This window comes from Talpa occidentalis, unplaced genomic scaffold (genome assembly GCF_014898055.3).
Source record: "Talpa occidentalis isolate TD23 unplaced genomic scaffold, MPIMG_talOcc4v2.1 talOcc4.10, whole genome shotgun sequence".
Classification (NCBI taxonomy): Eukaryota; Metazoa; Chordata; class Mammalia; order Eulipotyphla; family Talpidae; genus Talpa; species Talpa occidentalis.
This window is the reverse complement of record NW_023600993.1, coordinates 87,208,578-87,230,621: the sequence shown is the minus strand read 5'-3', so window position 1 is coordinate 87,230,621 and position 22,044 is coordinate 87,208,578. Positions and strand designations below refer to the sequence as shown.

The 22,044-nt window shown below is 48.6% G+C and overlaps 1 protein-coding gene across 10 annotated transcripts in view; it reads left to right on the top strand.

Annotated features, from left to right (window-relative positions):
* The window catches only part of DNMT3B (DNA methyltransferase 3 beta), a 38,641-nt gene extending 24,812 nt beyond the window's left edge, over positions 1–13,829 (top strand). For 7 of the 10 annotated variants that reach the window (XM_037496973.2, XM_037496967.2, XM_037496953.2 and 4 more), the window contains 13 exons: positions 620–745; positions 870–914; positions 2,309–2,388; positions 2,738–2,850; positions 3,255–3,438; positions 4,023–4,107; positions 5,059–5,204; positions 5,546–5,636; positions 5,956–6,104; positions 7,172–7,257; positions 9,802–9,871; positions 10,596–10,714; positions 12,266–13,829. In XM_037496973.2, coding sequence (XP_037352870.1) covers positions 620–745; positions 870–914; positions 2,309–2,388; positions 2,738–2,850; positions 3,255–3,438; positions 4,023–4,107; positions 5,059–5,204; positions 5,546–5,636; positions 5,956–6,104; positions 7,172–7,257; positions 9,802–9,871; positions 10,596–10,714; positions 12,266–12,407 — 1,436 coding nt within the window. In that variant the 3' untranslated portion in view covers positions 12,408–13,829. The remainder of the gene's footprint in view (positions 1–619; positions 746–869; positions 915–2,308; positions 2,389–2,737; positions 2,851–3,254; positions 3,439–4,022; positions 4,108–5,058; positions 5,205–5,545; positions 5,637–5,955; positions 6,105–7,171; positions 7,258–9,801; positions 9,872–10,595; positions 10,715–12,265) is intronic. The other 3 variants (XM_054697086.1, XM_054697082.1, XM_054697081.1) reach the window with 1 other exon arrangement.
* The last annotated feature ends 8,215 nt before the right edge of the window (positions 13,830–22,044 follow it).

The following is a 22,044-nucleotide window of genomic DNA, read 5'->3' as shown; positions in this document are numbered from 1 at the left end:
TTAAAGAGTAAAAGAATCAGAGTTAATATTAATCCTACATTTACTTCAATCCAGTATTTCCAATATGTTAGCATTTCCAATAGTCAGGAGACGTAGTTAAGATTTTATAGTTCCTTTTTAAAAGTTTCACAATCTCATCTGTTTTATTCCTCTTACAACACACCTCAATTTGGATGCTATATTTTCATTGGAAGTACTTGATCTAAATTGTTACTGTCTAATTTGTTTCCTCGAACTAATTAAGAGCAGTTGGCAATTTAAAATTCACAGTAAAATTAAATGGAAGATTAAGTCCTTCCATCACAAAAGTCACATGTCAAGTGCTCAGTTGCTGCTCATGGCCGTCGGCTCTGCATGTCTTGCCTTGCAGGCAGGATTTCAGCTGTAGATTCAGCTTGTCTAATGTTCTTTGCGCTGAGTCTTCAAGAAGTTACTCTTCTACATTTCAAAAGCTGTTTAAAAGCCTACATATCTGGGCAGGAGACAGGGATTTGGCTGTAGTTGGACTGTAGGACACTCAGCATGGGCCCGTCCTGCCCAGCTGCAGCTGGGTACCGTCCTAGGCCCATGGTCTCTGCCACCCCAGCGCCCATTGCTGGCATCTTCTTTCCTTTCACAGAGAACAAGACCCGAAGACGCACAGGGGATGACTCAACCACCTCTGAGTACTGCCCCCCACCCAAGCGCCTCAAGACAAACTGTTATAACAATGGCAAGGACCGAGGAGAGGAAGACCAGAGTCGAGGTGATTATGGCGACTGAGGGCACTAAGGACCCCTTGCCCTCCTACCTGGCTTGGTAGATGCTGAGGGCCACGCAGGGAAGGGGAGTATCCCTGAGCCCCAGCTCACAGCTTCTTTTCTCAACAGAGCAAATGGCTTCAGATGTTACCAACAACAAGAGCAACCTAGAAGGTAATACTTCTCCCCGTAAGTCCTCCCTCCTTGTCCTAGGTGGTGCTCAGATCTGCCTTGTCCAGCCTCGACTGCCCTGCCAGGTTTAACACAGAGCTCTTCCTTGTCCTCAGGTCGAGGTGTGGGCATTATAGTCAATATGAGTTACCCAATTTTGGCTGAGACTGATTTTGTCCCTTAATCTAAGTGGAATGGAGGTTGGGTAGAGTCAGTATGTGAACTGGACACCTTAGCTGGGAAAAAACCCAAGCCATGAAACCATGATCAGAGGCACCCTCGAGTCTACCCCAGCACAAACTGCAACTGGCTTTGAGGTAGAAGGCAGACAAACTAGGCATTACTTTCTCTCAAGCTCAGCCCAGTCTGCCCTGCCTGGGAATCCTGCTGGATTAAAACTCTTCAGGTGTATGGAATTCAGAATGCGCCAGGAAGAACTTTTCTTCATCTTTTTTTTTTTTTTCTTTCCTTAAAGGATTTATTCATTTATGCAGAAAAGAGCAGGGCTATAGGCCAGAGGTTCAGGGATGAGTTGATTATCAGAGACAGAGTAGAGAACAGAACAGGCGGATCAACTGAAATACACTGCTGGGGGAGCAGTGGGCTTAGATGGGAGAGGTCTGCTGTGCCATGTGGGTTAGCTCCCTGCTGATGGGGGATCAAACTTGTGCTGCAAGAGGCTGTGATAGTATATTGTTGCAGTGGCTGGCAATAGCTGAATAGCACTGTGTCTTTAACCCCTGTGCCACCAGAGAGGCCCTGCTTCTTCATCTTGCTGTCCTTTAGTCTACCTACACTTACTGAGTGGTAGCTCAGGACTGGCAGGCAAACCACGAAGCTTTTAACTTGGGAAGAGAACACTTGGAAAACTTGGGGAACTTGGAAAACGGGGAAAACTTGGGTTTGGACCAGTGCCTGGTGATCTAGAAAACCTGGGCACTCATTTCTCCCTTCCCCTCTTGCCTGACTGGGATGCTGCGTACCAACAGGGCCTGCTGATCTGGTCAGTGTTGGCAGTAAGTCCTGACCTGATAGGGAGAGAAGGCAGGTTCTGGACTAGCTGCCCTGGCAGTGGAGGGTTGTCAAAAGTTGTTTCATGATGAGCAAGAAATTTGGTGCCGACCGCAAAATCCCAAAGTCCTGGGCTGTCAAGAGTAGCAAAGATTTTCAAGTAAGGCCCTCCAAGAACAGCCTCTGCTGGAGGAGGCCGTGTTCTGGGCTGGGCTCCACATTTCATTGTTGAAACCCCACCTAGAGTATTGTTGAGAGGGACATAGAGTGAAGACAGTAGACTGGATGTGGCTTGTGTGGAGAGTGGGTCAGGACTTGTAGACACAATGCTTCAGCTTCTGGTGTGGGCCTAGAGTTGCCACAGGCATTCCCTGTCTTTCTTACAGATAGCTGTTTGTCCTGTGGTAGGAAAAACCCTGTGTCCTTCCACCCTCTCTTTGAGGGTGGGCTCTGCCAGACTTGCCGGGTAAGTCCTTACCTATCCCCACCCTGGACTTAACAGTCCCTCGCCTCCTCCGTGATACCCTTGTCTTTCTACTGAACAACACACCTGCCTATAGACATCAAGACTGGCTCTGCTGAGGCCTTCCCGGGCCCCTGCCACCACCTGTCATGCAGAGGGTGGAGGAGCAGGTGCTGCAGCTGAGGGGGCTGTCCACAGCAAGGCACAGAACACGGCCATTTGTCCCTGAAAAGGGTGCCAAGTCGCCCATGACCAGTCCGTGGCTGTGTCCTCGCCCTCAGCCAGCGAACAAGCATGGCTTGGCGGTCGCTGGTCTCTGATCTCTGATTTCATGGTGTGTTTCTGCCTGCAGGACCGCTTCCTTGAGCTGTTCTACATGTACGATGATGACGGTTACCAGTCCTACTGTACTGTGTGCTGCGAGGGCCGTGAGCTGCTGCTCTGCAGCAATACCAGCTGCTGCCGGTGAGCATCTGCCGTGTCCCTGGCCACGACACCCATAGGCCGGAGCCAGGCCGATCTGGGCACCAGATTCTGTTGGGAACTTGCATCCTCCCCTAAGTATGGGCTCGTAGAGGTGGCTTAAGGCGCTAAATCTGAGAGGACAGGGAGTGATGGGCATGTCCCAGGACAAGGGCCAATTCTAGGTTGACTGAAGAGTTTTCTATGCAGAACTTGTGTCCTGTGTGTCCTGGGGATGCGCAGTAGGGAAGGAAAAGAAGAGGTTAGCATTCCCCCAGAACACACCTTCCTGCCCAAGAGGAAGGGCAACGCAGGACCTGACACGAGTGTTGCTTACACACATCTATGGGGAGGGTGTGCACAGGAGGCACCAGTGACAGAGCCTCCCTCTCCCTGTGTCCGTGTAGGTGCTTCTGCGTGGAGTGCCTGGAGGTGCTGGTGGGCACGGGTACGGCAGAGGACGCGAAGCAGCAGGAGCCCTGGAGCTGCTACATGTGCCTCCCGCAGCGCTGCCACGGTGTGCTGCGTCGCCGCAAGGACTGGAGCGTGCGCCTGCAGTCCTTCTTCACCAGTGACCCGGGGCTCGAATACGTAAGCCATGGGCTCCTCGGCCCAGCACCATCCTCTTCCTGGTCTTCAGGGATCTGGAGTGCAACCAAGTGTGTTGGCAAGAGTTAGGAATAAAGAGCTATTACACAAATTAGCATCTGAGAGACTCAGACTAGAAACCTCCCATGCAGTTCGCCACTCTTCCAGTGTTCCTTCAGCCCTTCCTCTTGGCCTCAAGGATTTTTAAGGGCCTAGTGAAAAAGTAGTTCTAAAATCAAGTCTTCTGAGTTAGTAACACAGAAGGAGAAAGGGAAGTTAGTAACTCACTTCACATCTTAATGGAGTGACTTCCCGGGCTCCTTTCCGGCTAGTCCCGGAGGGAGCCCGCAGCCCTGCTGTGGAAGGGGACATGTCTCTGTGCATGTGCACGTCTGTGTCAGTGTCACCTGTGCTCCGTGTCAAAAAGGGCAGACTGCTCACTCTCCAGAGCTCCTATGAAGGTGACCGTCCCGAAATGGCCGAGTGCAGGGCTGGGCTCCCTCAGGAAGGTTAGCCCTCTCCTCCTGCAGAGGCCGAGTCTTCCCTCTGCACCTGGATCTCCATGACCTCCTTCTTTAACCTGGCAGGAGGCCCCCAAGTTATACCCCGCGATTCCTGCAGCCCGAAGGCGACCTATTCGAGTCTTGTCCCTGTTTGATGGAATTGCGACAGGTGAGTCTGGAGTTCACTTAGGATGCTCACCTGCTCCAGGTGTTTATCCTCAATGATCAGAAAGACCCCTGAGATTATCTGTTTGTCACCTGTTCTCAGAAAACCTTACACTCCTTGTATCTCTCAAAACTCCCATTTCACCCACCTGACCCTCTGGATCCCTTTAAAGGCATGTTTGTCTTAGCCATTTGATTTCATTTGTGTCGGTTTCTAGGAAAATTATTCTTCATTCCTTAAGCATAGAGATAGTGGAGGTTAGTGAAGCAACTCCGCTAGCATCTCCAGTCTTTGTGCCCATTCCCTGAGGGTTCTCCATGGAGAGAAGCAGCACAGAAGCCATGCATGTCTCTGCCCCTTGGGACTTTGTGGAGTTTACCTTGTTCAGTCCTGGGGACTGTGACAGATCATTAGAGAAGCCGTTTCACCAGAGCAGGAAGTGTGGGAATGAACTGCTAAACACTTATCATTTGTGTTTGTGTGTGTGCACCAGTGTCCACCTACCTGAAGCATTTGCCACTTTAATTACTGCCCACTTTAATTACTGTCATGGCCACTGCTTATTCTCCCCACTCTGACCTCTGTGTCATCAGGTAATAAATAGTAAAACCGAGTCCTCATTCCCTCCAGACCTTAGGGTTCTTGCCTAATCAGAGTTTTGTTAAAGATCCATGTCCATGTGTGTGTCCTGATGGAGGCTGGACATTGGCTGTGCACCTTTCACTTTCGACGGATTTCCCCAGTGGGGTCTATACCATTTGAATGATTTTCATTATAAAACTGCACTCTGGAGAGCTCAGTGTGTCCACGATGACAATTTCTGTGCCCTCTGCTGGGATTCACATCCTCATGTCTTTGCTGGGTCTGAGTCCTCAAGATGGTTTAGATCACTAGAGGGAGGGGTCTATACAGAAGGACCCTAGATTCATATTCTGTCTCCCTGACTCCCCATAGGATACTTGGTCCTTAGAGAATTGGGCATTAAAGTGGAGAAGTACATCGCCTCCGAAGTCTGTGAAGAGTCCATTGCTGTTGGAACCGTTAAACATGAAGGCAACATCAAATACGTGAATGATGTCAGGAACATCACAAAGAAAAATGTGAGGGCAGCCTGTGCGCATTTGGGGCTCTCCAGAACCCCCCTCCCTCTTCTGCCTCCAGAATTTCAGAATTCCCCCATATCCTCAGGACTATGTCATCCTCTCATGCCCGGGGGCTTGGAGGGAGAACCTGTGGTCACATCAAGCTCTTGTACCAAGACCCACACGTGTGCAAACCATTCAGCTTGATTACATCTTAGAACCCTGAGCACTGTACTGTCTTGCATCAGAAACAGATGGAGGACTTGCGTGGCCAAGCAGAATTCTAGAAGTGATAAGCTCAGCATGTCGCCATCCTCACCCCCTGCCCTCCTTGAAGTGTGACTGCTCTTTTCTTACAGATTGAAGAATGGGGCCCCTTCGACTTGGTGATTGGTGGGAGCCCATGTAATGATCTCTCAAATGTGAATCCTGCCAGGAAGGGCCTGTATGGTGAGCATACCTTCTTTCTGATGGTCCCAAGAGACCCCAAGTCAGCTGACATGTTCCAAGTGCAGCAGCCTGAGAAGGTGCTGCTTTGCCTCTGGCCAGTCTTACCCTGTCAGCGCTGTGCATGCCCCATTGCGATTCCTCTGTCAATGAGATCCTCCTGGTAAATGTCACACCGCTGGTGCTGACATCCTTAAGTTATCCCTGAGTAAACTGGACCATCAGTCTCAGTGGTTAGTAGAAACCCATTGTTCTCAATGTGGAGGGGAGGGTGGGCTGAAGGGTTTGAACATGTTCTGTGATCTTCTTTTTGTGACCTCAGAGGGCACTGGCCGGCTCTTCTTTGAATTTTACCACCTGCTGAATTACACACGCCCCAAGGAGGGTGATGACCGACCCTTCTTTTGGATGTTTGAGAATGTGGTAGCCATGAAGGTCGGTGACAAGAGGGACATCTCACGATTCCTGGAGGTGAGGGGACCTGGGGATCCTGCTTGTCAAGACAGCCTGGGTGGGGAAAGGCCCTGCTGGGTATGAGGGTTGGAGAGGTGGGTGTTGCCAATGTTGGGAATTTCCAAGTTCTTGACAAAAGTATGACTTATTCCAAGTGCAGCGGAATCAGTGGGTGGTTAGTAAATGAAAAATATTTGATCTCTAACTTTACCCTCAACGTTGAAGTCAAGATGATGATACCATAACTACTTTTGGAGGCATCATAAAATTTAGCTCTTATACTTTTTTAAAGATTTATTTTTATTTACTTAAGCATACAAGAACTGGGGTGCAGGCCAGAGGTGCAGGATGGTGAGAGAATTCACCAGAGACAGAGCGTGGAGCAGAATAGGCAGATCCACCGAAATACACTGCTGAGGGGAGCAGTGTGGATAAGATAGGCGAGATCTGCTGCGCCATGTGGGTCAGCTCCCTGGCCGGGGATTGAACTCATGCCATAGTGGCTGGCAATAGCTTTGTAGCACTGAGACTTGAACCCTTGTGCCCCACCAGTGAGGCCCCCTGGCTCTTAACAGTTTCCTCTCATTTTTATTCTGAGAGCTGCATACTTACAGTCACTGGCACTGCTTAATTTTACACTTCAAGCACTGTCATAAATAGTTTTAATGCCCTTCACTCACTTAATTTTCCCCTAAGTTTTATAGCTCAAGTTCTGCTCTAACAGATTATAGATCTTAGTTCCTTCTTGCTACCAAATGGGTGGCACAAGCCACATTTTGCCAGCATTGCATTTCCATAGCAGACTTTACAGATTTGAAAGAGGAGATTCTTTTGCCACCTTCACGTTGCACGTTCTGTCATCATCTGGCTTGCCCCAGGGGATGTCGTGTCTCAGAACCTGCATGTCTGATCTGGTCTTGCCCCGCTCGAGCTTTTCCTCAGCTAGATCCTTGTTGGGGCCAGTCGTCCTCCTCCGTCAGGAGCCATGTCGCCTCCACAGCCAGTGGACGGTCCTGTCCTGACCCAGGTGAAGTCCATTCTGTCTACTGCCCTGAATAATGAGTGGGCCCCTTCTCTCTTGGCAGTGCAATCCAGTCATGATCGATGCCATCAAAGTATCTGCTGCTCACAGGGCCCGATACTTCTGGGGCAACCTACCTGGGATGAACAGGTAACACGGGCTCAGAGTGGGACAGGTAATAATAGCTAAGTTAAACACAGCCAATGTCGACCTGATCATGGACTCGGATGGCACAGTCTTGTTCAAGCTTTTTAGAAGGAAATGGCTCTGCTGAATAATGGCCTCCTTCTGGGCTTCAGAGCACCCCCTGGTGTTGTGGGTTGATGTCTTTTAGGATGTGCTGGAACTGCGTGGGACCCCCAGGCCAGGATTCCTCGGTGGACTCACTTGTTTCCACTCGCTTCTGGCCTGTTTCTTAAAGTACCATGTCTGGAGCAGATGCTTTTAAAGCCAGGGGTGCTCATGCTTCCACAACCCCCCTTTGTCAGTTGTCCTATGTAGTGGGATTGTCTGAGGTGCCTTTGTTCTCTGCCCCTGGGGCACGCCTGTGGTGACCAAACCATGAAAGAGTTGGGGAGACGATTTATAGCCAAAAAGCTCTCGTCCTCATTTTCTTAATCAAGAGCTTCCCCATGTTTTTGTCAGCCTTTCATGGTGAACACCACGAAGTGGCTTTGCTGAGAATTATTTCCTATATGGTTTTGGTGAGAGCAACCTCATTAAGATACAAAATGTGAGGGTGATGTGACATCCCAGACTTCTAAATGAGTTAATCTTAGAAAAATTAGCCTTCAGAAGGACGTGTTGGAAACATAATTTTCTGGCATTTAGCAAAGTGAGGACAGAGGTGAGAACATACTAGAATAGCGTGGAGGGTATCTTTGGGTAGCTTGCATTTTTGCTTGGTTCATCAGCCAGTTGGAGAGTTATATAGCCATGTCTGGGGTGAAACTGGTGCATTCATTCACTGAGCACTTAAGTCCTCCCTGTGACAGGAATTGTTGTCACAGTTGCCAGTTCAGTGATGAGCACATCAGTGCTAGGCCTGCTTAGGGGGCTGACACGTAATGGGGGAGGAGCTCAGAAAAATACAGTGAATGATCTCTGGGTCATGACTTGGGGTTGGGGAGTTTTTATTCCAGCAGGCCTCCAAAGACAGGGCCTGCATTCTTAGAAAGGAGAGCATCCTAGGTTGAAGGGAGAAGGGTGACAGGTGACCTGGCACTTGCACACCAAGTCAGAGAACTGTGTTCTGGGTGGGAACAATGGGGGAAGAAGACAGAACTTGGAAAGCGTGCGCCACGTGATGGGGCCGGTGGCTGGGAATTCACAGGAGGTTTAAGCAGACGAGTTGTGTCTTCAGTTCATGGTAGTTTCTGGTAGGCGAAAGATTGGATAGGATGAGGCCAGAAACAGGGAGACCAGTGAGGCATTTGTTGAGGGAAGGAGGCTGGCTGACTGTGCCCTGGGAGGGAGCATGACACACACTTGTAAAACAGGGCAGGCGGTGCCTCCTGGGTTTGGAGATTTCTGTGCATTTAGCAAAGAAGGAATCTGATTCTAGGACTTAAAAGGATTTGCTGATGCACTGGATGTGGGCAGAGTACGACATGAAAAGGATCAGGGAAGACAGCTTTTCTGTCTGATTTAAGAAATGAGTCTCCACAGCTGGGTTCTGAGAGGCTCTCAGAGGGTGGCTGCTGCATCCATCAGGCTGTAGACCCACATCCAGCCTTTATTTGAAAACCTTGGTGTGTTTAAAGGTCAATCCTTGTCAACACACAGTAGGCCTATTCTGTGTCCCCTGGGTCCCTTAACTCCCTGGGGTTCATGGAAGGAGGTGCTGATGGGCACAGGGTAACACATTTGAATCCTGAAAGGGGAAAGTCAAGGACAGAATCTAGGGAAACATTTTGTGTGACTTTCACTGCCCCCTTTGGGGTCAGGGTTTCATCTCATTTGTTTTTGACCTGGAAATTTCTTATTGTCAGGGATGGCTGTGGGTTTCATCTACTCTGCATTCAGACCTCTTGCTGCTTTTCTGCTCTTAGTTTTGGAATTGCTTGGTCCCTAAATGTTCTATTCCTTCACCTCTTCTGGCATCTGTTTGCTTCTTTGCATTTGCAGATTTCAGTGGTGAAAGTTACAGGGCAGTTAATCCTTTTGTGCACTACCTCCTGTCCTACCTACGTGTTGACCCACTTGGTCCTTCAAACCTGAGGCTATACCCTCAGAAGTGAGCCACCAAGTGATGAACTGGATACTCACATTGTATCAGGTAGAGAGACATAAAGCTGAGACAGGAGCTCCATACCTTGTTGAAGGTCATTGCACAGCCAGGAGTCACAGTGTGGCTGGGATTGAGGGTTGTCCTGACCCCTTTCAGTGTATACATAGCCCTCTTCTGCCCCCATGTCTTCCCCACTCTCCTCAATGGTAGTGCTAGGCTAATATTAAATTTGGGATGGGGGAGCATTTGCTCCTCCTGGACATTGGGCTTGCCCTCTTCAAGGGGCTGGTCAATCCCTGGCCACCACATAACAGGCTATGCCAGAGTCATTTTCATCATGTATTTGTAACAAGTTCACTGCCAGAGTGCATTTTGCAGCTTTATGTCCTTATTCCCACTTTGCAAGGCCCTAGCTGAGGCCCCTTTACAGATGGTAGAAAGTAATGGGTTTTGGCTGTTCCCAGGCCCGTGATAGCATCAAAGAATGATAAACTCGAGCTGCAGGACTGCTTGGAGTTCAATAGGACAGCAAAGGTAAGATGTGCTCACCAACGGTCTGTACTGCAACCTTCTGGGAAATGCACTTGGTGACTTCCAAGCTGGGACTTGATCTTGGTGTCCAGTTGTTCTGCCCCTTTCCCCACATAACTCCCGGGTGCTGGGTCTTTCCCTACATAAACATTCTGCCCCATCTTTAAGTGCATAGAGGAGGAGAGGGTCTCGAGGAACAAATAATCCCTACGAAAAGGCAACCGGACTTTCCAGTTGTGAAAGCACACTCCAGAGTCATTTCAGCCAGTCCTCTCAGTAAGACATGAGTAATGAATGAGTAGTTAATACCTATGCCCCCCACAAAGTAACAATAATGACCTTCATAAAATTCTCAGTGTTTATACAAGTGAGGCTCCATTCATCCAAACCCCAGTTCACCAGCTAGAATTTGGGTGGATTTTTACTTTTTTGCTTGATCCTGCTTGATCAGTAACTGTTTTCTTGGCCCCTTGTGATCTCCTTCATGGTCACTGTATCTTTTGCTCTCACTGAGGCTAATCCTTCCTGTCCTTTAATTTCATGGCTTTTGTGGGAAGCGCAGAATGTTCTTATCCTTCCATGTCTGCTCACAATCCCTCTGTCAGACCAGTCTGCGACTGCTTCTCCCCCACGGCCCTGCCTGCCTCCGTCTCCCCACAGCACTCCTGAGCCCCGCCACTCTGCCCTTCATTCTGTGCTCACTCCATGATGTCGTTTTGTTCTCCAGTTAAAGAAAGTACAGACAATAACCACCAAGTCGAACTCGATCAAACAGGGGAAAAACCAACTTTTCCCTGTTGTCATGAATGGCAAAGAAGATGTTTTGTGGTGCACTGAGCTAGAAAGGTGAGCAAGGCTGCCCATGGAGAGGGAAACCATGCAGATAGAGAGAAAGGGGAAGAACATGTGGAGAAGACACAGCCGCTTGACCGGGCAGGTGCTTGCCTGCCTAATACACGGTCTCCCTTGCCTGCTTGCAGAACTGGGAGTTCTACCCTTTCGAAGTTGGTCTTATTTCCTGGTAGAAATGGTAGAAGGGTGGTGGTGTTGGTGGTGGTGATGAGGAGTCTGGCACATGAAGTCATCCGACAACACTGTTGGCTGCACTGTCCTGGCCCGTGCCTGCCCTGACGTGCTGGGGACCCTGGGATGTTAAGAGGAAGCAACGAAAGAAAACCCCACTGACATGCCATTGCTCTTTCTCAGAAGATTCCTTTTGCCAAGTTGCTCATTCTACCAATGATACCTGCTTAGCCATAGTCTATCTGTCTTTCCCCACCTCAATTTATTGGGCTAAGTACATTGTAGATATTTGATTCAAAGAACCAGCTCGTAGATTCAGTTCTCCTACTCTGGTTTCTATTTTTTCCCTCACTTTTTGTTTTTCTTATTTTGTTCTTACTTTTCTTGCCAGAAATGTTATTGAGGGCTATGAATATTCACATTTATGGATATGCCTCGAAGGATTTGACAGAGTATTTTCATTCCAGATGTTTCAGTTCTGTAACCAATTTTATTTCTTAGCCTTAAACAGTTTTAGGTATCAAAAATAAGGTCTGATTAGTAGGAAGAAACTGGTGTGTAACCTTGCCCCCACTCATGCTGTGGCTTATTCTGTATTTGAAGGCCCAAGCCTAATTTAGGGTTGGACCTGGGATTCTAGGCTTGGCTGGTGCCTGTCACGTAGACAAAGTCGGACACCAGCCCCAGGCTTTGCATCTTTGGTGTGTCTCTTAACACCCACTCAGCTGTTGGCCCATTGGTGTGACTTTTAATATTAACTGTGAACATGGAAAAGTAGCAGGCCCAGTACCTCCAAAGCCTCTTCACCAGGCCTGGGAGAAGCTCACAGAGCAGGCTCTTGGCATATTTGCTTGCCATCTGCCAGGAAGTCCAGTGTGCCTCTTAAGCCACCCAACTGGGTTTGAAAAGGAAAAGAAAATGCAGGCTGCTTCAGTGTACTCCCAGTAAGTTACCTGAGCATTTGATGATTAAAAAGGTCTCTTTTTGCAAGAGTCCTTATTTTTAATTAAGGAAATTCCCTAACTTCTCCATCTTGCGGTTTGAAGACAGATACATGTCTGTCCTGTGACTGGCTATATGTGTCTTATCATTTTTTCATTGGAGAGATATCCACTGAATAGGGTGTGTGGTGCTAGTGCCCGGGGATGCCCAGAACAGGTGCCCTCGGGACAGTCACCTGTGTTCTGAAGAACCGGAGGACTTGACCTGGCTGGGCTTGCAGAGAGGGCTCATGCAAAAGGCTTGGCGGGACAGAATGCTGGGTAGCGAGCAGCACTCTGCTGGCTGTGGTGAACATCTCCCAGAGAGCCCTCAGCCTGTTGGAGGGGGCACTTCTGACTTTCTATCTTTTTACTCTGGTGCCCCTCCCCCCAGGATCTTCGGCTTTCCCGTACACTACACTGATGTGTCCAACATGGGTCGCGGTGCCCGCCAGAAGCTGCTCGGGAGGTCCTGGAGTGTGCCAGTCATCCGACACCTCTTCGCCCCCCTGAAGGACTACTTTGCCTGTGAATAGTTGCCCAGGCAGGCAGGGGTGCCTGGGGCCCTGGGTGTGCCAGGGCAAGCCAGTACCCAGGAGGTGCCGCCTGGGCCACGCCTTTCGTCAGCTCAGCTGTGTGGTGTCACATGGGAGCAAGCGCCCTGTGTCCATCCTGGCCGGGGCGGCCGAGGTGCCACCTCCTTGTGCACAACTCAGACCTGGCTGCTTGGAGCAGCCAGACATGGTGCTCATTTTGTCTTCTAAAACTTTAAAACTTGAAGTAGGTAGTAAGATGGCTTTTTTTTCCCTCCCGGGTTTTACTGCTCAGTCACGATGGCTAAGATACCAAAACCACAGTGCCGACAGCTCTCCAGCACTCAGGTTCACGCTGAAAAAGTCAACCAAGACAGTTATTGCAAGACTTTAAGTTTTTTAAAATGTCTGCATTTTTTAAATGTCTGCGACCCCTTGTTTCCTGGAGCAGGCAGTAGTAACCGGTAAAGGAACAACTTCAGACCCAGGATGCTTTTTTTCCTGGGGCGAGCAGAAGAGGAAATGATGTCTATGTCTGCCTTGAATTTCCCTCAAGTAGTTCCCCTTGCCTCAGTATAAAGGGCTGCGATGCAATGTCCAGCCCCATTGAGAGGCGTTTCCACAGTGATGATGATTTCAGCAGGGATGATGTCATCATCACATTCAGGGCTATTTCTTCCCCCAGATAGAAGGTCAGGGCCACTCTTAGCTGAAACCCTCCCAGTGACTGCAATAGACCCCTCTGGGGAGCTCAGGAAGGGGTGGGGTGGGGTGGTAGGAGATGCCAGGTGTTATACAATAGATGGGTGTGGCTTCTCATTGTCTCCTTCCCCAAGTGACTTGGAGTGAAGGAGGCTTAGATAAGGACCCCTCCCCACCCCCTACCCCCCTACAAGGCACCCTCCAGACCTCCAGGCACAGGTCCCCAAATTATGACATCCTAATTCCTCAGCCTTTTTCTAAACTGAGAAGCAGTGACAGCCAGGGCCAGAAGCACATTCCTCGCACTTTCCCCTCATCTAAGAGATTGTAGGGGGAAAACTGCAATAAAAGCCGACCATCCCTCCAGAGATTTTAAAATCCTTTTATATTCCACGATGTTGTTTTTAAGGGGCATGGGAGGTCGGACAAGCTGCATTTCAGAAATGCTGCTGTAATGGTTTTAACACCTTTTACTCTTACTGGTGCTATTTTGTACAATAAGGAACAAAGTCAAGTTTCGTGGAGTTTTTTTTACATATTTTTTTTTAACTCAGACTTCTATTTTTATGTTTAAACATTTTCATAAAAAGTTTTTTGTAACTGGAGCCACGTAACAAATATGGGGAAAAATTGTGCCTTGTCTCAACAGTTTTGCTAATTTTTAGGCTGAGAGATGACGGATGCCTAAAGTTTACCTTATGTTGAATTAAAATCAGTATTTCTCTAACAGTCTGTTGTCCCTTTTGTTCTTTTGCAGGTCAGATGGGTGGTGTGTGGGAGGACCAGGCTAAGGTGGGAAGGTGGGTGGTGGAAGTGTACTATTTATGTGTCTGTCTCCAGGCCACCTGAACTGTAGATGACCTTCCCCTGGGAGGCTATTTTTTTAAAAAAAGTTTTATTTATGCATACAAGAGCTGGGGTACAGGCCAGATGTGCGGGGTGGGTGGGTGGGGTGGGTTTGAGAAGATTCACCAGAGACAGCGGGGAGCAGAACAGGCAGATCTACTGATGAAAAAGGGAGTAGCAGGTGAGACTGGAGAGGTCTGCTGTGCCATGTGGGTACCTCCCTCACCTGCCTGGGATCTGTGAATAGGTTCATAGTGCTGTTTGCCCCACCAGGGAGGTAGGCCAGAGGTGAAGATGGTGAGAGTAGTCACCAGAGACAGTGGGCAGAACAGGCAAATCCACTGAAATCCACTGCTGAGGAGGGGAGTAGTGGCCAAGACAGGAGAGGTTTGCTGCACCATATGGGTTAGCTCCCTGGCTGGGGATCTGGGATAGAACTCATGCTTGATAGTGCTGAGATTTTAACCCCTGTGCCACTAGGGAGGCCTCAACCCTGGGAGGCTTTTTTTTTTTTTTTTTTAAAAAAAAAAAAACATACAAGAGCCAGGGTACAGTTCAGATGCGCGGGAGGGTGAGAGGATTCACCAGAGATAGAGGGGGGAGCAGAACAGGCAGACAGACCAAAAGCACTGCTGAGGGGAGCTGCAGGCGAGACAGGAGAGGTCTGCTCGCCATGCAGGTTGCTTGGAGGCCGCCAGGGATCTAACCGGCACTGACAGCTTCAAAGTGCCTTGCGCTCACCTGCCTGTGCCACCAGGGAGGCCCCCTGCCAGGTTTTTTTTTTAAGGAATCTGCTGGGCCCTCCATCCAGAATTTGCATCTGTCCACCCTCGGCTAGTGAATGCATTTCCAAACCTTGCTTCCCAAACCTTGACCTGCGTGTTTATTTTCATTTAAAGGCTGATGTCTGGAACAGTCACGTTCAGACTTTCTTAAAGCTCTTGGGTAGCTATCAAGATCATTAAGCACTCAAGAATCCCAGGGCTGATGCTCCCAGTTCCTGTGCCTCTGGGATTCACCCACACCTGGTTCTAGGGCTCCCAAGTTGTCACATTTCTCAAGGGCATTTAGGGCCCAATGAGGGTGCAGGGAGTGCCTCCAGGATTCTAACAGGGCTGCCTAAGGTAATGGCACTTTGGGGGGCTTGTGCCCTTACTTAATCTAAGCCTAACAATGCCAACTCCCTCCAATATTTCCATTTCTTGGTTTGCCAGGCCATTTGGCCGGAGTTCAGAGCTCACACCATGATCTTCATTTCACTACCTTTCCAGTCTTTGGTCAGGACAAAGGAGCCAATGACCCTCTCTAACTCACTATAGGGTTAAAACTTCAGTGCAAGCAGAGGAAGAAAGATGTACCAGATGGGATTCATCTGGTGTCAGTTGAGCCTCAGTTTCTTCACATGTAATGTTATCACGGTGACTAGTTGTGTGCCTTAAGATCAGGTTCCTAAAGAGGAGAGCCTAGACTTGGAATGAAGGAGGAGAAACTGTTTTTAGATGCCATTGGGCTAGAATGGGTACAAGTCACCATGGTGAGACACTTGGCAATTAGCTGGCTGGGTTGGTGCTTCTCTGATGTGTTGAGACGCCAGGGGATTCTGCTGCCCTATTAAGCAGTCTTGTGTACGGTGCTAGACCAGATGCCAGGACAGAATGAAGCAAAACAAGCAGTCCCGGCCTCGAAACCTCAAGAGAGGAGATGGACAAGCCCTCAAGGTGAGTGGCCTTTGGGTACCTGGCTAGTTTGTGGCTCAGGCTGGGGAAGGGGCAGTTCTTATCTGAGTATTCTCAGACTCAGGCAAAAGGGAAAAAGGATGAACATGCTGATGTGGGGTAAAGGTTGGGGTTTGCATGTAGGGGCTCCCACAGGGGCTCTGAAAGTTAGATACCAAATCCACCCCAACCTCTCTGTAAAGACCAATGTGATGTGGCTGAGTGTGAGGACAGCACTTCAAGGCGGTACCAATCACTCCAACTGCTGTGCAACACTTGGGGAAATATTACTCTGTGTTTTTTAAAACTTTATCAATACACTGTAACCCAGAATCAACCACAGATCCAGGGGTCTGTGCTTGGTCCTTGATTTTTCTCTAGATCCAGACTGGGTACCCATCCAGTTTCCATCTTCTCCAAACTTGTGTTCCGGGGTGTGCTTCATAGCTGCTCTGTGCCTTAATTTACACACCAGCAAATCAGGGTTGTTAATACCAGCTTCATAAGGCTGATGTGTGGCTCAAATGTTTCAGTGTGAAGTGCATGGAAGAGTGCTTGCTGCTAGTGAGGGCTGAGTGGAGGGTAGCTGCTCTGTTACTGGCGCTGAGGTGAGGCCCTGACTACAATTATTGGTAAGAGAACCAAGAAGTTGTATAACACACCCAAAGCTATGCAAGGAGTTGTGAGTTGGAATCTATTCTATGAAACAAGTCTGCTACCATTTCTCTTTGATCTCACTTGCATTGGTTTGATATTGTGTGTGTATGTGTGTGTGTGTAGCTTGAAACTACCTGCTGCACTTTCAGCTGGGGTACAATTTGCCTACCTTCTCTCCTTTCCCTTCTTACTTTCTTCTGGTATACCCACTCTCCCTCTCTGCCTTCTTTCTTCTTTGTGTTTTCTTAATTTTTAAAAAGGATTTATTTATGCAAACAAGAGCTGGGGTGCAGGCCAGAGGTGCCGGGGCAGGAGTCTGTGTGAAAGGATACACCAGAGACAGAGTGGGGAGCAGAATGGGCAGATCCACTGAAAAATACTGCTGAGAGTGTCAGCGGGCGAGACAGGAGAGGTCTGCTGTGCCATGTGGGTCAGCAACCTGTCTGGGGATCAAACTGTGCCAATAGCTTCATAGCACCAAGACCTTAACTCCTGTGCCACCAGGGAGGCCCAGCACTTGGTTAATTTTTTATTTTAAAAATACTTAATTGTGAAACATACAGAGCAACACCTAAAGCCTGGAGTTTATAATCTTCCTGTCCTCAATGAGCTTTGGTTCACCTGAAGGTTTTGTAACAGGGTGGTCCCCAGGAAAGGGGGAGGTTCCAGGTTCCCTGCCCCACCCAAGGAAGGGTGGAGCTGAGCAGGAAGAGGAGAAGCTGCAGAAGAGACTGAGGAAGGAAGCAGGATGGAGCCAGGAGACCTGGAGGAGGCCCATGGAGCCTAGAGACACGTGAAGAAACTGCGCTTGTCTTTGGGTTGTGGACTTGTAACAGGGTGGTCTCCAGGAAAGGGGGAGGTTCCCTGCCCCTGTCCTATAACAGACTGGGTGACACAGACGTGGGTGAGACCCATGGGGAGGTGACAATGGCAGCTTTTATCTTGATGTTGATTTTGCTCTTTTCCTTCCGGGCTTGTCTGGTTGTTTGTGACCCTTTTCTGTGGGTCCCCACTGGAAGATGCTTTAGACTCATGGCAGGCTTTGGGGCCTTGTTCTGGGCCAATCCCATATGGATGGACTTTTACCCACGAGGGGACGGGTAACTTTGGGTGCTTCATTTAGAAACTAGACTCTTTGCCTTACCTGTATTGTTTCCTAGTTTTATTAAAGTTCCTTCCCATTAAAGTCTCCTGTGTTTTGTGTTGATGCGGCGGATGGCAGAACCTATTTAGAATAGGCAGGTTTGCGGGGCTTGGGCTACCCCTCTCCCTGTCCTATAACAGTTTCAGGGTAAGGGAAAACAGGTTGGCATTACTGGAGTTGGTGACTACTTGTAAATGTTGTTCTCTGCATGGAACAGTTTTTCCCTTGGCCCTGTGGGTCTCACCTCTTCCAGGAAGACTTTGCCCCACTCTAGGCAGGCTTAGGAGCCATTCTCTGATATGAGTCATCCTTCCCTGTGGATAGATAGAAGTATATCTTAGCACAACGCTCTCTGTATTATAATTTCATATTTTTCCAGTCTTCTCCAGGGATTTTTGAGATCCTCAAGGCAGCTGAGACCTTCCAGCACCATTTTCTAGCTGAATACATTTGCCACACCCTGGTGTTCAAATCAGCGTTTTGCTTATAAGAGGAGACCATTTCTTTTCTATTCTTTTTTTTTTTAGACTCAATTTCCATTTGATAATGAGATTATTTCAATTATTAAAACAGTTGTTTAAAGACAGATTTCAATCTCCAAAGTTATTTCTCCTTCTGGGTGGAAATTCTTTTTTTACCCTCTGACCTTTTATAGTCTAGGCTTAATCTGATCCAGATAACCTTGGCTAGTCTCTTTCCAGGGAGAATCGACCCTGAGCTAACCACTTGATCCTCTCTTATCTCTTTGGGAGTGGTCTCCTGCAGGGGGTCAGTGAATTTTATTTAGGATTCTCTTGGTCAAAAACTTCCTTGTGTATCCAGAACAAGGTCCAAACTACAGTTCTTTACTTGAGACTCTTGACCTGTCTTTCTCCACTGATTTCATCCTCTGCACTAATACTCTCCCACCAACCAAAATGGCCTTTTATGTAATACTTAAAACAGTTAATTTACTTTATTTTTTTAGATTTATTTATTTATTTATTTTTATAAGCACTGGGTACAGTCAGAGGTGCAAGAGGGTGAGAGAATTCACCAAGCCAGAGGGAGAGTAGAACAGGCAGAGTGATGAAGTACACTGCTGAGGGGAGCAGTGGGCGGCAGGAGAGGTCTGTGCGCCTATGTGGGATCCTCGCTGCGGCCGGGGATCGAACTGGCGCTGCAGAAGCTGCAAACAGCTTCAGAACCCAACGCTCGACCTGTGTGCCACCGGGGAGGCCCCACAGTTAATTTACTTTAATTGAATATTGGCATTCATCAAAAAAGGAATCAGAAATCTCACATTTACTGAGCATCTACTGTGTGCTAGGAGTGGTCTAAGCACTTTACAAACCTCATTTAATTATAATACTGCAGAGTGAGCATTTGAACCAGACCTACTTGTTTTTGCTAGTTATGAAGTTTACTTAGCCTGTTGGAAACTTAATGTCCTCCTGTGTAAAATAAAGGTAACATATGTTGCCCCAAACCACTTAGGAATATCTTTACTTCATTATCCATGCTTCATATCAGTTCATGATGCAAATAGTTATTACTACTGCTACACTCATTTGGTTCCAGGGCTCTTTGCTCTTTCCTCTTGTTATAGGACAGGGAAAGGGGCAGCCCAAACCCCGCAAACCTGCCTATTCTAAATGGTTCTGCCATCCGCCGCATCAACACAAAACATAGGAGACTTTAATGGGAAGGAACTTTAATAAAACTAGGAAACAATACAGGTAAGGCAAAGAGTCTAGTTTCTAAATGAAGCACCCAAAGTTACCCGTCCCCTCGTGGGTAAAAGTCCATCCATATGGGATCGGCCCAGAACAAGGCCCCACAGCCTGCCACAAGTCTAAAGCATCTTCCAGTGGGGACCCACAGAAAAGGGTCACAAACAACCGGACAAGCCCGGAAGGAAAAGAGCAAAATCAACATCAAGATAAAAGCTGCCATTGTCACCTCCCCACGGGTCTCACCCACATCTGTGTCACCCAGTCCACGACCAAAAGACAAGCGCAGTTTCTTTTTTTTTTTTTTTTTTAAAAGATGTTTTTTTTTAAATTTTTTTTATAGAGGCATGTTTATTTTATTTATTTATTTGTTTGTTTGTTTGTTTGTTTTGTTTATACATGATGCACTGGGTACAGTCAGAAGCACAGGAGGGTGAGAGAATTCACCAGAGCCAGAGCAGGGAGCAGAGCAGGCAGAAGGACCGAAGTACACTGCTGAGGGGAGCAGCGGGCGGCAGGAGAGGTCTGCGCGCTATGTGGGACCCTCCTCCGGTGGCCTGGGAGCAGCCGGGGATCGAACCGGCGCAGCAGAGGCCGCGGGCAGATTCGCAACCCAGCGCTCAACCACTGCGCCACCGGGGAGGCCCCAAGCGCAGTTTCTTTACGTGTCTCTAGGCTCCATGCGCCTCCTCCAGGTCTCCTGGCTCCATCCTGCTTCCTTCCTCAGTCTCTTCTTCAGCTTCTCCCCTTCCTGCTCAGCTCCACCCTCCTTTGGGTGGGGCAGGGAACCTCCCCCTTTCCTGGGGACCACCCTGTTGCACTCGCTTGTCCTTTCTTTTTTTTTTTTTTTTCCAATATTGTGGTAGAAACCTTTCTTTTCTTTCTTTTTATTGGAGGGCCTCCCCGGTGGCGCAGCAGTTGAGCGCTGGGTTGCAAAGCAGGCCGCAGTCTCTGCGGCTCTGGTTCGATCCCCGGCTGCTCCCCAGCCACCGGAGGAGGGTCCCACATGGCACACAGACCTCTCCTGCCGCCCGCTGCTCCCCTCAGCAGTGTGCTTCGGTCCTTCTGCCTGCTCTGCTCCCCGATCTGGCTCTGGTGAATTCTCTCACCCTCCCGCGCTTCTGACTGTACCGCTTGTATAAATAAATAAATCTTTAAAAAAAAATAGATTTATTGGGCCTCCCCGGCAGCACAAGGGGTTGAGCGCAGTGCTGTGAAGCTGTCCGCAGTCTCTGCAGCACAGGTTCAATTCCCACATGGTGGGGCAGACCCCTCAGCAGTGTGTTTCAGTCCTTCTGCCTGTTCTGTTCCCTGCTCTATCTCTGGTGAATTCTCTCACTCTCCTGTGCCTCTGGACTGTACCCCAGTGCTTGTATAAATAAATAAATCTTTAAAAAAAGATTTATTTATTTATGCTTTTATTTATGCATACAAGAGCAGGCCAGAGGTGTGGGGGTGTGAGAGGATTGACCAGAGAGAGAGTGGGGAACAGAACAGGCAGATCAACTGAAATACACTGCTGAGGGGAGTAGCCGGAGAGTCAGGAGAGGTCTTGCTGCACCATGTGGGTTGCTCCCTGGCTGGCCGGGCATCAAACTCGTGCTGCAGTGGCTGCTGATTGCTTCACAGGTTGTGTCCCAACCCCTGCACCACCAGGGAGGCCCCCTCTTCTCCTTTCTTAACACTTTTTCTCCTCTAACATTTCATCTTTTAGGACAAGTATCATCTCTGGGAAGCCTTCCCACATTGCTCAGGCCAGATCAGGTTTCCTTGTGATAGCCGTTGTACACACCAAAGAGACAAACAGCAGTGCTGGTGGTAAAAATTTTGAAATGCTTCCAGACCAGCTGAATAAGCAAGTCAACTCCATTTTTCTCTGGACATCTCCCTGCACTCCCACAACTAATTGGGTGAGACCTGGCCCAGAAGGGACTTCCAGCACCCTGTTCAACACAACACAGATGCCATCCCCCCATCCACCTACTGCTCTCACCTAGCATTAAGTGGTTTGTAATTAAGCAGTGACTCGTGTCATTACTTATGCCCTCTGCTTGCTTGCTTTGCCAGGCTGGAGGGGTTTTTTTAAAGATTTATTTTTATTTATTTATGCATACAAGAACTGGGGTATAGATCAGAGGTGTGTGTGGGGGGGTGGGGTGGGGGGAATGGGAGGATTAGAGGATTCACCAGAGATATAATGGGAAGCAGAACAGGAAGATCCACTGAGATACACTGCTGAGGGGAGCAGCTAGAGAGACAGGGGAGGTCTGCTGTGCCATGTGGATTAGCTCCCTGCCGGGGGATCGGGAATCGAGCCCATGCAAGCCCATGCGCAGTGGCTAGAGACGGCTTGATAGCGCTTAGACTTTAACCCCTGTGCCACTAGGGAGGCCCCAGGTGAAAACAAGAGTTCAGAGGCTAGGTTTGTTTTTTGATCCCCATCAAATCTCTAGGGCTTGATTGATGAGAGAAAATATTTGTTCAATACACGAATATATAATATGTGGGTATGGGAACCAGCTAGAAACCTGGATCTACCTCTGATGAGGGACAAGTCAATTTGACCTCTGAGCCTTAGTTTCCTCTTCTGTAAATGGTGTAATTAATTCTTTCTGCAAGTGTCTACTGGAAACCTCTGTCAGGCTAGGAACAGGAATGAGGTCTTTGCTTCCGTGGCAGTTCTGAAGAGGCAGAGAAGGATGTAAACAAATAAACACAATGCCTGCAGGTACCGAGAAGAAAATAAACAGGATGACATTACAAGGTCATGAAAGGGTGGCAGATGATGTCGCCGAGGCGACTTTTAAGACTTCTCAAAACGTTATCAAACATCCTTATTACCGATAACTTTTTTGTAGAAATTC